Source organism: Nicotiana sylvestris, chromosome 8 (assembly GCF_000393655.2).
Source record: "Nicotiana sylvestris chromosome 8, ASM39365v2, whole genome shotgun sequence".
In the NCBI taxonomy this organism is placed as follows: Eukaryota; Viridiplantae; Streptophyta; class Magnoliopsida; order Solanales; family Solanaceae; genus Nicotiana; species Nicotiana sylvestris.
The window spans coordinates 3,522,598-3,540,136 of NC_091064.1; the positions used below are offsets into that span (position 1 = coordinate 3,522,598).

Consider the following 17,539-nt stretch of genomic DNA (forward strand, 5'->3'; position numbering starts at 1 on the left):
CAAAAACATCCTACGGACATATTCGTGTAATCAAATTATCAAAATAACATCACGAGCATCGAATTAAACCTCGAGATCACTGAAATTTCTCAAAACTCTTTTAAATATCAAATTTCTCAATTAAGGTCCGGATCGCGTCAAACGACGTCCGTTTTTAACCAAATTTCACAGGAATGACTCAAGTCATATATAAGACCTATACCGGGCGCCGGAACCAAAATACGGGCCCGATACCATTGCTTTCTAATCAGTTTTCATTTCAAATTTCCTTAATCAATTTCTGAAAATAATTTCACTTAAAAAATTCATTTCTCGGGCTAGGGACCTCGGATTCCGATTCCGGGCATACGCCCAAGCCCCATATTTTCCTAGAGGAAATTTTACCTCCTATAGCAAAGGTATACACCTTATTTATTATAAACCAAAATTATTTTACAATATTATTTTCGAATTAAAATATTGGATAAAGTCACAAATTTCTTTTTATCACATTAAAGTAATTAAAATTTAAAATATACTCACTAGCCATAGTGGGTAAAGTTAAGCCTCTTTAGCCTTTAGGGACTTAAAATAGAGAAAATTTTACCTCCTATAGCAAAGGTATACACCTTATTTATTATAAACCAAAATTATTTTACAATATTATTTTCGAATTAAAATATTGGATAAAGTCACAAATTTCTTTTTATCACATTAAAGTAATTAAAATTTAAAATATACTCACTAGCCATAGTGGGTAAAGTTAAGCCTCTTTAGCCTTTAGGGACTTAAAATAGAGGAAATTTTACCTCCTATAGCAAATGTATACACCTTATTTATTATAAACCAAAATTATTTTAAAATATTATTTTCTATAGTTACCTTTTATATTTTATAGCAAAATAAGTATTTATAGTATGTACTACATTGAAGCATGAAATACGATATTTATGTTTTTCCTCTACTCTTAGACAGCTGGACGTACCTATTTTTAAGGTGATTGTCGTTACTGTATTCATGAATACATGGCGCGAATACATGTGAATACATGCGCGTACAGCTGGACTGCCCTGATTTTAGGCGCTTTTTTACTGTTGTATTCATGAATACAGCAGCGTGAATACATGTGAATACATGTGAATACATGCGCGTACAGCTGGATTGCCCTAATTTTAAGCGTTTTTGCTGCTGTATTCATGAATACATGGCGCGAATACATGTGAATACATGCGCATACAACTGGACATCCCTGATTTTTAGGCGCTTTTTGATGTTGTATTCATGAATACAGCAGCAGGAATACACTACCGTAACAACTGAATAGTAGCTATAGGAAGTAATTATGTATGTGGTAGCTGTAGAAAGTTAATAGCTACTAAACTATAGTGGTTTCTGAAAATTCCTCTAAAATAAACCTGATTAGCAATGAGTGTGATCCGGGTTGAAAAGATAGAAATACAAAAACAAAAATAAAAAGGTATTATCACTTTTAGCCCGCGCCAGAAACTATTTATATTTGGTAGCCGAAAAAGTATATAAAATTTATATAATTGTTATATATAACATACAGAGTGTGTGTGTGTGTGTGTGTGTGTATATATATATATATATATATACACACACACACTTATTTGGCTATTGTTTTGAGAGTGGTCATACAGTGTCATTTTTTCAACAAATAATATAGCTTTTGGATTTATCGACAAAAAAGGTTAAACTTCTAGATTTCTCAGATGATTTTTGCCAGCAATTATTTTTATTTCGACAGACCACCATAGTAAAAGAATTTAACGAATTTAACTAGAATCTGTTTCTGCAATTTCAGAAAATATTCGTCGAAAATTAGTTGATCTGGATAATGTTTAACAAGATTTCGATTATAGAACCATTGCCATTGATTATCCACTGCAATGGTTGTAAGGAAAAAATTTATCCGCACCAGGTGTTTACACCAAATCAATAGATGCATGACATGTGTCTTGCATATGGACTTCAATCATTTAACTATGGTAAATCATATGCATTCTCATCTAATTCAATTAATTAACCATAGTGAGTTAATATAGTTTTGTGTAAATTGCAATAAATATATTTGTAGCGTTTAAAATAAAGGCTTAATTGCAACGGTAGAAATTCTAATTCCACTGAACCCCGAATGAGTTTTTTTTTCTTTTTTTTTCCTTATTATCTGTAAGCCAAAAACCTAGGCACTCATTGCAAAGAATCAGTAGCTTAGAGCGAAAGAACACAACAAACATAAGAACACTCGGGAAAATTTTATTTTGTGTCTCGTATAACTGACACTAGTTGTATGAGGCAATTTTTTTGTCTCACAATTTTGTAGACCCAGATTTCTGTGGACCCAAAAGTGTAAGATTGGGGTCCATAAATTTGTGAGACAAAAAGGAGTTGTATGAGACACAAAATAAAACTTCTCGAGAACACTCGGGCAAAGGCACACACCTAGGACACTTTGCTTTTGATCTATCAGATGTTTGTGTAGCTACAACCTAGGTGTGCGGTCCTTCACTGATCCTGCATGAACGTGGAATGCCTTGTACACCGAACTACCCTTTAGTGTGTTCGTTCTGATTTTGTGTCATGTTCAGGGCTTTGCTCCAATCTGAACACGAGAAAGAATCTTACCATTGAGATTTTTTGCATAATCAGTTCATCATGAATCTGTCTTTTCAATTTCCTTCAGTGCCTCTTGATGAGCTGCCAAATCATACCAACAAGGAAAATGCGTATTCAACCAAACTAATGCGATAAAAACGAACATAGGAAATTCCATAATTTCATAGCAACAACTAAATACTACTGTATTATTATAGGTTCGTAGTACAAACTTAAGTTACATAAAGAAAATAAAGTACTATCAGTAAGAAATCTACAGAATCAGAACCTCTGTCAATAAACCTGCCTTCTCTTTAGATGCCTAAACAACTCATCTGGGTCTCTATAAGATATATCCAAATCCTACCGAGGGAAAAGATCACCTGATCGTTCTGAAAGTAATTAATGTTACAGTGGAGCGTGCATGTTAGCGGTAAGACCCTCTTCTTCCACGGCCACGCCAACTCCTACCTCCTCTTCCACTGCTTCTTCCAGCATCATATATACCTGCAAATGCCTTGTTAACTAGCTGGTGCTGCATACCACCGGCTCCACGGCCCTTTTTTGTTGCATTATTGCTCGACACATTTGTAGTAGCAGCTGGTCGCTTCTGACTGTGACCAAAATATTATATAATTAGACATTACTATCTTCATCAATGAGAAATACTACCGATGACTAAAGTCAACAATCCACATACCCTGCAACAGCAGCAGTTGAAGGACCCGATGGCTTCGCGACTTCTTTCCATGATAAATTTACTTTTTGATCTCCAATAAAAGTTGGTGTTTTTGTATGCAATGGCTGTGATATATATGATGTCACACATCTAGCATGCTGATTGTAGAACAAAAAGTGCAAAATCAACAGGCGTTACCTGGGTCATTGCTAATATATTGTTACAAGCCCGAAGCGTAAAGGTAGCATTCTGCTTCTGCGTCTTCTGCAGATCATAGAAAACAGCCAAGTTCACACCAACAGAAGAAAAAAATTGGTTACAAGGGAGGATAGGGCGAGAGAGAGAGAAGGTTAAACCCACAATTGCATCCTTTTCATCTTCTGTTTTAGCAGCAGCCATTGCTTTGTTTTGATCTGACATTCCTTGGGTTAATTTCTTGATCATAGCCCTAGCCAAATCCTCAACCGTGCTCAACCTGTTTTATCAACATGAAGGACGGTCAGCCTGAAAAGATTAAAAGCAAAGACCAGCAACAACTACAATATGACAGAACCCCAGCTTCTCCTTTACTTGGGCTAGTAGGAGCATGCTCCATACTACCCACAGCCTCTTCCTAAGTTCTTGTTAACCCAATAAAGACACAGAAAAATCCCCCCCCCCCCAATGTTCGGCCTTTATTCCTACCAATTACTCAGAGGGGGAAGAAAGGAAAGAGAAAAGCCCCCAGTTCTCTCAATTCTGAAAGTGGTGTAAACCCTCTTATTGCATGACTACTTGTGGTGCTCATAGGATATTCAGCTGTCATCAGGTTAGCAAAGTAGACTTGAGATGCATGAAAATTACCTTACACACACACAATTCACCATATTCGATATTTAAGGGAAAAAGAAAGGGGTGTCTGATATTTCTTGTGTTAAACAAAACGTAATGAGATGCTCTCTTGGGAATGACGCTACTCGGCTAGATGAATACAGTTGCATGAACAAAAAATAGATGGTTTTCCACAAACCAGAATATTGATATTGAAGCCGGCATCCCATTTTTACTTCAAAATGAATTTTCTTGATCAAAAACATAATCTAATCATTAATTGGCATCATGTCTTCGGAAATAGCAAGCATTGGTTATACAGTTTGATTGTAACATGAACGAACAGAACAAGTAGAAGCACCTCTCGGTAAAGTCCTTATATTGCTCCGAGAAATCCTCCCCCAGTCTATCTGATGGTTGTCCAGTGACAATCTTGTAGCCACAGAGACTGTTTGTGGCGTTTGGAGCCTATAAAATTCCAAATCGAGAAGTATTAAGCAGGTTGGCTCCATGCATCAGGTATGTTATCCATGGCGAAAAGGAACTTTCTTACCTTGTGAGCTAAATGGTGAAAGGTATACAACAAACACTCAATACACGTGTAGTTAATTTCTTCAATCTTTCTTCGAACCATGTATTTCTGAGAGAAAACACCAGAACGTCATTTTCAGCAAGAGTTTCAAAGCATTTCAATAGGGGATCCTAGTGACTGGAAACACAGAGCAAAACTAGTAAGAGCATACCTAAACTATGTTGTATGCACAGGAGTCAATTAGAAGAGAGAAGATCAATAATATGCTAAAAACAAATGCTGATAGGAAATGCAATGAACTAGACTGAATAACAGCAGTACAGCTTATGACACTAAGCAACCACAAAAAACAAACTACACTAATTTTTGTACTTCATGAATTATGCAATAGACATGGCAAGAGCAAGAATGTATTTGTGTGTTCTCCCTGTACTTTCACGTACTAAACCAGAAATAGAAGCATTGATGTTTAAGAGAAAAAGGATAAGCAGCAAGTGATGGGAACACATATAGAATCTCCATATCTACCCAACTCTAAAGTTCCAAATGCAATATTCATGAAACCTTCAAAGTTAAACCTTTAAGAGCTGAACTAATGATGGAAGCAGCTGTCGAGAATCCTGAGTTGTTGCATAAAGTGAACATTCAGAAAGGTTCTTTAGCAAGTCCAATCTCCGTTCTTCTGGAAGCTGAAAAAAAAAATTACTGCCCTTGAAAACTTGAAAACCCTAATCATAAAATATGGACCAGCGAAGAGTGGTAAAAAAACCAAAAAAAAAAAGAGAGAGAGAGAGAGAGAGAGAGAGAGAAACTCAAACTCGGAGAAGTGTAGTTAAAGTGTTGTTAAAGGCTCGCTAAAAGCGTGCCTAAGCCCTGAAGCCAGGTTGTGCGCTCCTCCTCGCTCAGAGTGTAGGCAACTAGGCATCAAGGTGCTAAGACATGTGCACCTTCACCAATGGGTTGTCTTTAAGGGCACAACAGCATACATATAGCTTAGTTATAGTTTTTTCACCCTCTTGTCTAAAGTGTGTTCACCTTCAGTCATGATTTCTGTATTTAAGAGTATAACATATAGTAGTCTTACCGTAGGCATGTTGCGCGTGTATTTCATATCAATAAATACAAGTTACATAGATATTATGCACAAAAGTGTTTGAATTATCAACAAAAATTTAAAAATCCAAACTACTGGGAAAAAATCAGGAACATGAATCACATTTATCAACTCAATAAAAGAAGATCTCTTCTCTACAAATGCCTTATTATTTGGACTTCCGTTAGGGACAGATTTAGGTTCTCATGCCATCCTTTCTAGGTTGATTCGATTATTATCATGATAAGAGATGATACTTGCTAATATATGTTGTTACTTCCTTTAACTCAATAGTCATTAGTAATTGGTAATACCAGTTAACCACATATTCCTAGTTTGATATTTTTTTTGCATTACATGCAATATTTATCCGCTAGATGGATTTCTCGACACTACAAGAAACTACTATGACAACACTTTAGAAAATGTTTTATTAACATTTTCTTAAAAAAGAATAGCTTAAATAGCTAACATTTTCAACATTACCAACCTTAAATATTAAAATTTTAGCAATCTGAAAATAATCGTGAGCTCCTAAGTATGATTTCTATACAATTTGCTTTAAGTTTTCGTATCTTGGTATTTTAAAGTGGAAGACTTATAATATCACCCGGATTATTGTTGTTCCGAGTGAAATAACAATTCCTAAAATTATGAATTCTTGTGAAAATTAACTTACTCAACTAATATAATTTATCTTATTGCGATTACATTCCCACATATTAGATTTCCTATATAGTTTAAATAAAAAAGATTTAATAGTCAAAATTTTAGTTGATAACGTCCTACATATTAGAAAGTACTAACTAAACGATGATATCGTCCAATATGAAATTTATTTTTCAATATTAAAAAGTCGATCAATTTTGCGTTGAAGTTTCGTGATTTTATAATAGTCTAGAGTGATTGAAGAAGCCAGAATCAATAGAAAAGTGAAACATTAATTAGAGTGTCATTAGGATGTCACTTAATTGCCGAAATACTTCAAAAAACGTCTAAAACTTTTATACTAACATTCCAAATAATTGACTTTTTAAAAATTTAGTTAAGGTAAAATTCTAATCAAATTTAAAGTCCTAAATTTTAGGTATTTAGTTTAAATAAGGAAAGATTTAATAACCAATTTCAATGAATTTTCGAGTCTTAAAATATATATATATATAAGCCTTTTCTATTCTTTTGTCCAAAAAATCATTATTGTGTTTATAGTTACTTTTTCTTGCATTACATTTCTTTTTTTTTATGAAGTAAAAAAACAAAACAAAACTTAGCACTTTACATTTCTATTTTCTATTTTTTCTTCATTGGCGCTTTTCTTGGCTGAAGCCCACACTTTACTTGCACTTTGCATTTAAAGCTCTAAAAGACCTTAGCACTTCTCGCTTTTGACTACTCTGAATCTCTGATTCTGTAATCGGGATTGTTATATTTAACATGTTACGAGCACCATTCTTTGAGATATAATTGTGTGCTGACACTATCAGATCAAGGCATAACCAGGGTTATTAAAAGCTATCACTTTGACTGTTAAAGCAATGAAGCGATGCGAAGTGTTTCAGGGATGATGCATTGCGCTTCAGAAAAAATGCAAGCTTCAAATGACGCACAAAATTATTCTAATGAGAAACAGTCGACTCTTCACATCTCAACTTTGAGTTGGATTAACATCAGCATTATTGTAGTTGAGATTAGTTAATTTAATTAAAATTGACTACCATAGCACTAAATTCATATGTGTATTGTAATTCTATTTTCCGTAAACAGTGCGCTTCACCTCTCGCTTATCGCTTTGAATTTCATGGACCTCATTGCTTCTTTGTGCTTTTGAAAGCACGGTCATAAACTAAGCCTTCTCTGCTAGTATAGTATGGAATTCAAAATTTTCTCCAATAAATAATATCATAGATGGCGCTTCTAGCAGAAGCTAGTATACACCAATAGCAGAAGCTAGTATGCACCAAAATCAAAGAATTAATTAGTTTGGAGTGCCAAAACTTAATTTAATCAAGATTCTAGTGTATTATCTTATTGAGATAAAAAAAATCCGACAATAGTTGGACACTTGCTAAGAAATTGCATCAAATCATAAGATTCTGCCAAACCACAATAAGAAATTATGCATGCAATGGCTACTTACAATATATACTGATTCCGGCCTAGTCACTTTAGTCCAAAAAAAAATTTATTCTTTTGTAGTCCTAATTCCGTTGTGTTTTTCTTTTCTTTTCTCCGACAATTGTGATTCTGGAACTTCCCAGCAGTAGTGGTACTTCATTAATTTCTAGAATACTATACTTCATCACTGTAACCGGGTCAAGCTATTGCATTCGTCTAAGCTTAAAAGTAGCTTCATAGGGACAATTATGGATCTTTCTATGCTTTTTGGGAAAGAAACAGATGTTTCCAACCTGTAGTTACCAGCAACAAATCTCCTCGGTCAATTAGTCCAATCAACATAGGCTTTTTGTAAAAGTTGCTGTTTCAAATTGTATGATGCAGTTGGCCTAATCAAAAAATTGTATAATGAAGTTCTAAACATAAATAAGATGCCTCAGGAATCGACGACTGTTCATGATTCCTGGAATTCCTTTTAGCCTAGTTCCCTTCTCTTCAAAAATCATAACTGATCATCAATCCAAAAATAGACCACCTGGTACTCGTCTCTTCTATTTCGACACTTCAAAACACTGTTTAATTCTCATCCAAACCAAGCCCTCCTTAGCAGCAAACAAAATAATTTGCTACTTTAATCTATAGTGTCCAAACTCCAACCTAGTAACTGTTGATAAGCGACCCTTCACCGTATACAGAAGAGTAATGGATCTTACGCATTCTAACCATAATAACAAGAAACAAATGTTTCTACTGCATCAATGCATAAAATCAGGAAAAAACATAAAATAAAGCTTGCAGCAGAAACATTTGCATTAGTACTATAAAGTAATTGCACATTACCTAACTGTAAGTGCGTAAAATGCACTCACTGCATGAAGAAACTAATATAGGAATCATAAGGGTTACCTTGTCAAAAACAGGCACGATTTGCTTGTTCAGATAGTTGAGAAACTTAATGGCCGATGCACCCCTCTAAAGACAAATGAATGTGAAGTCAATGACTACTGCAAGAGTACTATACATTGGACAACTTAAGGGAAAATAGTACACACCTTGAAGAAGGGAAGTGCCATTGAAAGGCATAATATGTACCTCTCGATATGATCAGCATCTGACACCTACCAGAAAGGTAAACAAGCACTTAGATGCATATTCCAAAGGCAGCAGGTATCAATTTTTCTGAGTTCTGTTAAAAGGGAAGGTTGCAGCGAATGCAAAGGAAACTGTGGACATGAACTCCATCAGATACCTAGGGCAGTAAGAGATCAAAAGCTAACCTTAGGTCTTCATAAAACCACCGAAATACTATCTGTAAATACTATGTAAAGTAGTACCAAGACTATACCCCTGTACTGGAGATCTTCAAAGAAATGGTACGTTACTGACCTTTCTGATCAAATAGTTTCCCGGAAAGCATTTTGGATTAGAATTAACAAAGACTCTTTCTTTAACCATACAAATCTCTTTTCCTTCTACCTTCTAAAAGGCCTGGAAACATATTCAGTTCAAAATTCAAGTAGACTTTCTCAGATCCTAAAAGCATTGACCTTTAATGATTGGGTGTACCCTCATGATTCTGAAGAGGAAATGCACAAAAGCAAGCAGAACTCAGAATTGAGCACGAATTGAGTAAAATCCCGAGCCTTAATGGGGAACAGTAGTGCAGTTATAAAAAATTTATCAGTAAAAATGCAGTTATAAGATTGCATTAGTCAAAGCAGTGATCACCCAAGCATAGCCATGGTAATGAAGTGTTGCTTAACACCAATAACATAACAACCATACAAAACTAGGGTTGCCTCCCAACAAAGGAAAGGAACTAAATCACTTACATTAAATTGAGCATCAAGATCAGCCTGACCTTCAATAATCTCAACAAGCTCCTGAATACGCTCTGCAGGAGCATCACGGCCAAATAAGCTCAAGCTTTTCAAAAAGTCCATGAACATTTTAAATTCAGCAGCCGTTACATCTTGCAAATTCTACAAAACATCAATTTTTTGGATTGGTTAACAAGAGCAAGGACAGTTAAAAACCCACAGATACCGATAATAGAACCATCTGATGTGGATTAGTATCTTTAGCCCTAAAATTTAAAAAGAAAATTGATATAAAAGAAACTGGGAATTTGAAAGAGAACTTCTTTGAGAAAATTCAACATGATACCAATCCGTACCTGCTTTACCAAAGTAGTTATATGCTTCTGCACCTCCTCTGGCTTTAGGAGCTCCATCTTAAGCGGGAACACCTGCAAAATAATGGGATTCATTATAGCAATGATCAGCCACAAACGTATGGAGTTCACCAATAAACACTTCTGAAAAGATATATGCAGTTAGTCCAAGTCAAATGAACTGGAAATCCATGATCATGTGGACAACAAAGACATTTTGCAGTCACCGTGTTAAATTCATCCTTTCTTAGTCAATTGACTGCCAGCATAAATCAAATGGGAAGAGTTCATTTTCCTTTTCCTTGAGAAAATACTTCAAGAGTAGAGAAACACCTTATCTCTAAGAAATAACAGAGTTTTTTCACGAATGCTTTCCCAAGTGCTAAGATCCTCAGCACTCCGATCCTCGATGCTTCCAATATGCTTAAACAGAGCAGTTAAAGAGGCTGCAATAGACAAGTGCAACCAAATCGTAAGCAGGATAACCAATGTGAATTGCATGATTTCAAACACCTGACCTAGAGAATAAATGCAAACATAATATCTATAAAGCATTCATCAATATAATGTGAGTACCAGAAAACCAATAATATAACCAGTTTCCATAGCATGGTAGCTTAGTATCAAGGCACTGAAGGCAGCACACTAACTATCATCCTTGTGCAAGGAAAGATGTGAAAAAAGCCGATGTCAAAAAGAAACCAGGAAAAAGGGTACTGCACCCAAATTGCAGGTGTATTAAATTGCCAAACAGTGTTCAGAATCGCCCAGATGGAATTGCACGCACCTCATTCTTTGGTATGGTATATGACAGACTAAAATAGTGAAATCCTTTGCATGCAAAACAGTTCAAGAAAATATTAATCTTAACATTACGAACTCAACTAAGTTACTGAGAATGCATAACAACTTCCCACTCCCCCACACCACACACACAAAGAAAGTCACTCAGGAGAAAAGGCAGCCACCCCATCAAGTCTGCCCTCACAGCACGAGCCACCTAGATTGCCAGCACTAACACCGAGATAACAAAAAGGCCTTTATGATGCAAACCACACTTCATTTCACAGTAATGTCATCCACCAGCACTACCACACTACCTGAGCAACTCAATAATTCCCTAAAATGGAAAAGACAACATTGACCGCGCCTGTTATATTAATCAAATCTGTGAACCCTCGCAGATGCCAATGCCCCACAGTTTTTTCCCAAATCACAAAGAACTCCCTCATGGTTTTCATTTGGTGATTATTCACCACACGGGTACGTCTATTTATTATTCTGTTTTTTTTTTATGAAGTCTATTTATTATTCTGTTTATTATTTATGCATTCAGTAAACATAATTTGTTCACCATCTTGAGTTAGAAGGAGCATGTTAAAGGGTAAGTGAACTATTGAGAATATTGTACAAAATATAATTAATAAATATAATATCCAAGAGGAAATTCATTTACTCGTGAAAAAAGAAAAACTCTATTAGCCAAGAGAATAATTAAGAATTCTGTGTAGAATACTCTTAATAATTATGCCATAATTACTTATCAAAATAATTATGCTATGAGCCTATGACTAAGAATTCCAAGAGTTAGATTTTTCTTATTCATACAGCACGAAATTCCTATTTAAGAGTCCATTTCTACATTTGTTAATCAACCCAAATATAACAACAGTTCTCCTCTTCTTCTTTTTCACAAAAATAATATCATAAAAATCTCCATTACATGATTTTATGTGAATCCACTAGAGCGGTCAATATGGGCCGGGCTAGGCTAGCCCGGCCCACGCGGGCTTTAGCAATTGATGGGCTGGGCTAGCCCACCATTTTGATGGGCCTTATAATGGTCAGCCTACCCAGCCCTATGTGGGCCGCGGGTCCCCACGGCCCGGCCTATCAATATTTAAAATATAATTTTATATTTTTCTTTAAGTTCTTACCTAAAAAAAGATAATTATTTAAAAGTTAAAGAATATCTTATTGGAAAATTTTCGCAAAATTTAATAACTTTTTATATAGTTCCAATATATCACAATAAACACTAAAAAGGTAAAAAACAAGACTATATTTCATTCACTAAAAGTCAAAACTCAAAACAAACTATTCAAGAGAACGTCCATGACGCTTATGAGATATCCAACACATCATATTCATCAAACACATTTGAATCCACTTATGACAAAGTTGTCTTAACATCTTCACTTTCATCTACATTTACAATTCATATGCAATATTAATTAGTTAAATATTAAGAATAATTAAATTTTAAAAACTAATAATATTCATATTCACATAAAATATTTCCAGTTTGAGTTTGGGAAAAGCTGTGCAGTCAATTTCTAGTAATAAGTGTTTGGACATTTTCATAATAAATGCAACTTATGTACTTTGTAAGAACACGCCACCAATGCTAAATGTTGATTCTGATGCTACAATAGTAATAGGAATACTAAGTACATCATGCGCCACCATTGTATTTTCTAGAATGGTCCTTCCAATACATGACAACATCCATCTCTTGAAACTTCTCAAGATCAAGTTTTGGTTCCTCTAAGTAAAGATCCAATTCTAACTTTCCATCTCTAGAGGCAATATACTTTTTATTTTTTATTTATTTTAAATAAATATTTTATTAGGCCCACAGGCCTGGCCGGGCCAACCTCAATGAAGCCTCACGGGCTTACTCGGGCCGGGCTTAAAAGCCTCATTTTTAAATGGGCTCCAAAAATTTTAGCCCAGCCCTACTAAATCACGCATTGGGCCGGGCTGGCCCAACAAGCCAAACCCATATTGACGGCTCTAGAATCCACAAACACAAAATAGTACAGCCATTTCAGAACATCAAAAGTAGCTTTTATATTTTTTGTGTATATGACTTATGAAATATGTTTTATAAAGGCCCGAATATAGTAAAATGGTCAAAGAGAAATTCATACTGTTGACGCCAACTATGTAATCTTGTTTAGGATTGATGCGTAGAGGTGATTGATTGATTGATTTCATAAGTCAAGATAGTAATAAATACGATTATAAATATTTTAGGTTTCATAGTAGTGAATTAAGCAACAGTTAGTGACATTCCTGAGATTATTAGACTTGTCTACACATTCAGCACTTCCTATTTTTTTCAAAGACCAGTTTCAGTCACAGAGTTCAGGCATTTTCTGTCCTCTAGGGATATCTTGTGTCAATTTGAAGAAAACCCTATGACCAAGGAGTTTGCCATTCAGACAACCATGCTGGGCCTGAACTGATAAGATTAGATGTTATTGTAGCTTCTCATTTTTTTCCCGTGTAAAGTAGTAAGATTAGAAGTAATTGTAGGTCTAGTAAACATTGTAATGACTACTAATGTTAATTCGTTAACGTTAACGACATCAACATTGAGAATTCCAGTTAATACAAAAGTAAGGATAGTTGTGATGAATAATCACACTAGAAACCTTCATAATGTTACTAATAAGTAATAACAGATGTAAGTGGAAGATAAATTATTGACCATGAAACTCTTGGACTTCTATAGTTTCGGGGAGAGGTGATTTAATGCTAAACTTCAGGAGCAGAAACTCACTCTTCACATCCTGACGTAACAAGGTCATAAGAGCCTTGTGTACAGCATCACGCTCTACATTTTCACCTGACATAATTGGTATAAACTGTATCAATATGAGCAAATGATACGAACCAACCAAGTCCACAAGGCATTGAGCACAAAATTTACCTGCCACGAGGAGCGGGCCAAGAATGTCAACAATTTTAGACAAATGCTCAGGTGTATCTTTGCAGAAAAGCGGAAGTCCACGGATCGCTTGTACACGGACCTGGTAGTCAATAAAGAAAATACAAAATTTATTAGACAACACACGGTAAAAGTCAAACCTAGTTCTAAGATATTCCAACTTCTTCACTAATAAGCTACCAATGACAACTATTCTTTGACAATTTCTATTATATAACAATGAGGACACAACCACATTAATGCCATCACACCATCACAGTTATTTTTCTGGGTAAGCCACAGAACAAAGCTGGCTAAATACATAGGCTAGGTATGTCTCTTTATATGTCTGGTGGCTACTCGGATGATTTGGAGTTGATTTATAACAGAGTAATTAGTATCTTCTATTTAGAAAATCAAAGAGTTCAATGTAATAACTTATACTAACTTCTAGTTATAAATGCTTTGGGAGTTACCTTGGGTTACTGAGATGGGTGTTCGTATTATAGATAATAGATAGGCGTGAGTATCTCTGGAAACCACACCTATTGGGTATATATCATGTTTTATCCACTTACACAATGTGTAGCGGGATAAGCCATGTTGGTCACATGGTGATAAATGTGAGTGTCTTAATGGTTCTCCCAATATAATAAAATGGATTTACAATTATGGTTATGTCCTAAGGAGCCTAAACTGGTTTTGAAGTGTTTTGTGAAACTTGGAAAGATGATGAATGTTGAATTATGATTTCAAATTATGTTTTACTATCACTTTATTATAGTTATTGTTCTTGGGCAAGCCACCTAACAAAGCTGGCTAAATATGTACGCCATATATGTCCCTTAGCACATCTGATGACTACTCGCATGATTTGGAGTTGATTTTGGAACAGAGTAAATAATATCTTCTAGTTAAGAAATGAAAGAGTTCCATCTAATAACTTCTACTTGAGATATGAATAATCGTTTTTAAATTAGTCCAACACCCCCAAGGGGTTTTATACATTTAAAGGGTCTGGGCACCTCAAGGCTATGTCATAGGAGTTTAAATTCTATATTACTTAAACAATAAGGTCACTTTAAAATGTAATCGCATGTAACTCCACTTAATAGCATTGATTAGTAACCTAAAATAAATGGTAAGCAACATTCTATAACAGGTTAATAGTAAGTATGGGTTGAATACCAACCCCAAGCTCTTCGTCTTCGCATAAATACCATTGCTGCTCAATAGCTTGCTCCGCTAACTGAGGAAAAAACTTGAAGAACTTCGGAATAAGCTGCGCAGCTAACTGCTTGGCCTTTCCACTGCCATTTGCTGCCGCAATAATGCCCTCATATTCCTGCCTATGCTGTTTTCAATCCAAGCAAACAATTCACAAAAACTAAATAATCAAACAGAGTGTAATGGAAGCTTCCAGAAACCCTAACAGAAAAAAAAAAAAAAAAATAAACACTGAAGTTGAGAAACTACTGGCTTGAGACAGACATGAGCAAGCAATTCACAAAACTAAATAATCAAAATATGTGTAATGGAAGCTTCCAGAAACCCTAAGAGAAAAAAACAAAAGCGAAAACTAAACTAAAGATAAGAGATAACTGACTTGAGACTTGTCTTTGGCCTCGTTGAGCCGTTCGCCGAACTCGTACAGTTTCTCGATGTCGTTGGAATCATCAGTAGCTTCCGCCATTGGAGGTTAAACACAATATGAGATAATATTATAAGAGAAATGTCGCGGAGCGAATGAGAGAGAGAGCGCTAGGGTTTAGGAAAAGTGAACGGAGGTTAAGAGATGAAGAGAGGGAACAGAGGGGGTTTTGAAGATGTGGGAGAAGGGTAATACTGTGAGTTATGAGAAAGGTCACTTGATATACAATTTTGTTTTAAAAATAACATAAATAGAAGATACACTATATTTTATTACTCTTAAAAAAATTAAAAAAATTTATCTTATTGTTCTCAATAATATTATATGAATTTTAATGAATAAAATTTCTATTAAATTAAAGAGAGTTGTATAGTCATTGAATAACATTTTTATCCTCAATTTTTCTTTATTATATTATCAAATATTTATTGTTATTGCATTGTTAATAGAAACTTTTATTAGCATATTACCTTGTTTAATATTTTTATCTACTACTTTATTTTTATAATACACTATATTTTATTACTCTTAAAAAAATTTAAAAAATTTTATCTTATTGTTCTCAATAATATTATCTGAATTTTAGTGAATAAAATTTCTATTAAATTAAAGAAAGTTATATAGTCATTGAATAACATTTTTATCCTCAATTTTTCTTTATTATATTATCAAATATTTATTGTTATTGCATTGTTAATAGAAACTTTTATTAGCATATTACCTTGTTTAATGTTTTATCTACTACTTTATTTTTATAATATAATAGAAGATATATATTTTATTACTCTTGAAATATTTTTTAAAAATTTTATCCTATTGTTGTTAATAATATTATCTGAATTTTAATGAATAAAATTTCTATTAAATTAAAGAGAGTTGTATAGTCATTGAATAACATTTTTATCCTCAATTTTTCTTTATTATATTATCAAATATTTATTGTTATTGCATTGTTAATAGAAACTTTTATTAGCGTATTACCTTGTTTAATATTTTTATCTACTACTTTATTTTTATAATACACTATATTTTATTAATCTTAAAAAAAATTAAAAAATTTTATCTTATTGTTCTCAATAATATTATCTGAATTTTAATGAATAAAATTTCTATTAAATTAAAGAGAGTTGTATAGTCATTGAATAACATTTTTATCCTCAATTTTTCTTTATTATATTATCAAATATTTATTGTTATTGCATTGTTAATAGAAACTTTTATTAGCATATTAACTTGTTTAATATTTTTATCTACTACTTTATTTTTATAATACACTATATTTTATTACTCTTAAAAAAATTTAAAAAATTTTATCTTATTGTTCTCAATAATATTATCTGAATTTTAATGAATAAAATTTCTATTAAATTAAAGAGAGTTGTATAGTCATTGAATAACATTTTTATCCTCAATTTTTCTTTATTATATTATCAAATATTTATTGTTATTGCATTGTTAATAGAAACTTTTATTAGCATATTACCTTGTTTAATATTTTATCTACTACTTTATTTTTATAATATAATAGAAGATATATATTTTATTACTCTTGAAATATTTTTTAAAAATTTTATCCTATTGTTGTTAATAATATTATCTGAATTTTAATGAATAAAATTTATATTAAATTAAAGAGAGTTGTATAGTCATTGAATAACATTTTTATCCTCAATTTTTCTTTATTATATTATCAAATATTTATTGTTATTGCATTGTTAATGGAAACTTTTATTAGCATATTACCTTGTTTAATGTTTTATCTACTACTTTATTTTTATAATATAATAGAAGATATATATTTTATTACTCTTGAAATATTTTTTAAAAATTTTATCCTATTGTTGTTAATAATATTATCTGAAATTTAATAAATAAAATCTCCATTAAATTAATGAGGCTTATATAGGCATCGAATAACTTTTTTGTTCTATATTTTTCTTTATTATATTATCAAATATTTAGTATTATTGCATTGTTTGTCACGACCAAAAATCTATTAAAGGTCGTGATGGTGCCTAACACCGCTGTCAGGCAAGCCAACAATACTTGATTAACTTAATTACTCATTTTAGTAGTTTTTGAAATCATAATTTCCTTCAATTAAATAATAAGAGGTAAAATTTACACAATAAGTGAGATGTTTTCACAACTACAATACCGAACAACCAACAAGTAC

General features: G+C 33.3%; 1 protein-coding gene across 1 annotated transcript; it reads right to left on the reverse strand.

The window, feature by feature from the left end:
• Positions 1-2,756: 2,756 nt before the first annotated feature.
• LOC104234108 (apoptosis inhibitor 5-like protein API5) lies at positions 2,757-15,556 on the reverse strand. Its single transcript, XM_009787605.2, has 16 exons — positions 15,319-15,556; positions 14,905-15,066; positions 13,716-13,815; positions 13,566-13,631; positions 10,331-10,443; positions 10,001-10,072; positions 9,657-9,806; positions 8,877-8,942; positions 8,731-8,796; positions 5,195-5,305; positions 4,638-4,724; positions 4,446-4,552; positions 3,635-3,749; positions 3,473-3,538; positions 3,296-3,399; positions 2,757-3,209 (listed from the first exon to the last, which is right to left on the reverse strand). Exons 1-16 carry the CDS (start codon positions 15,403-15,405, stop codon positions 3,023-3,025), a joined length of 1,659 nt encoding a protein of 552 aa, XP_009785907.1. The 5' UTR covers positions 15,406-15,556; the 3' UTR covers positions 2,757-3,022.
• Positions 15,557-17,539: the final 1,983 nt, after the last annotated feature.

What these genes read in the sequence shown, in the direction of transcription:
- LOC104234108 (XM_009787605.2), bottom strand. Translation starts at nt 15,405, where the DNA reads ATGGCGGAAGCTACTGATGATTCCAACGACATCGAGAAACTGTACGAG. An exon ending in TGGCCCGCTCCTCGTGGCAG is followed by an intron (nt 13,632 to 13,715) that starts GTAAATTTTGTG and finishes CAATTATGTCAG; the next exon opens with GTGAAAATGTAGAGCGTGAT. An exon ending in TGTTATTTCTTAGAGATAAG is followed by an intron (nt 10,073 to 10,330) that starts GTGTTTCTCTAC and finishes ATTATTTTGCAG; the next exon opens with GTGTTCCCGCTTAAGATGGA.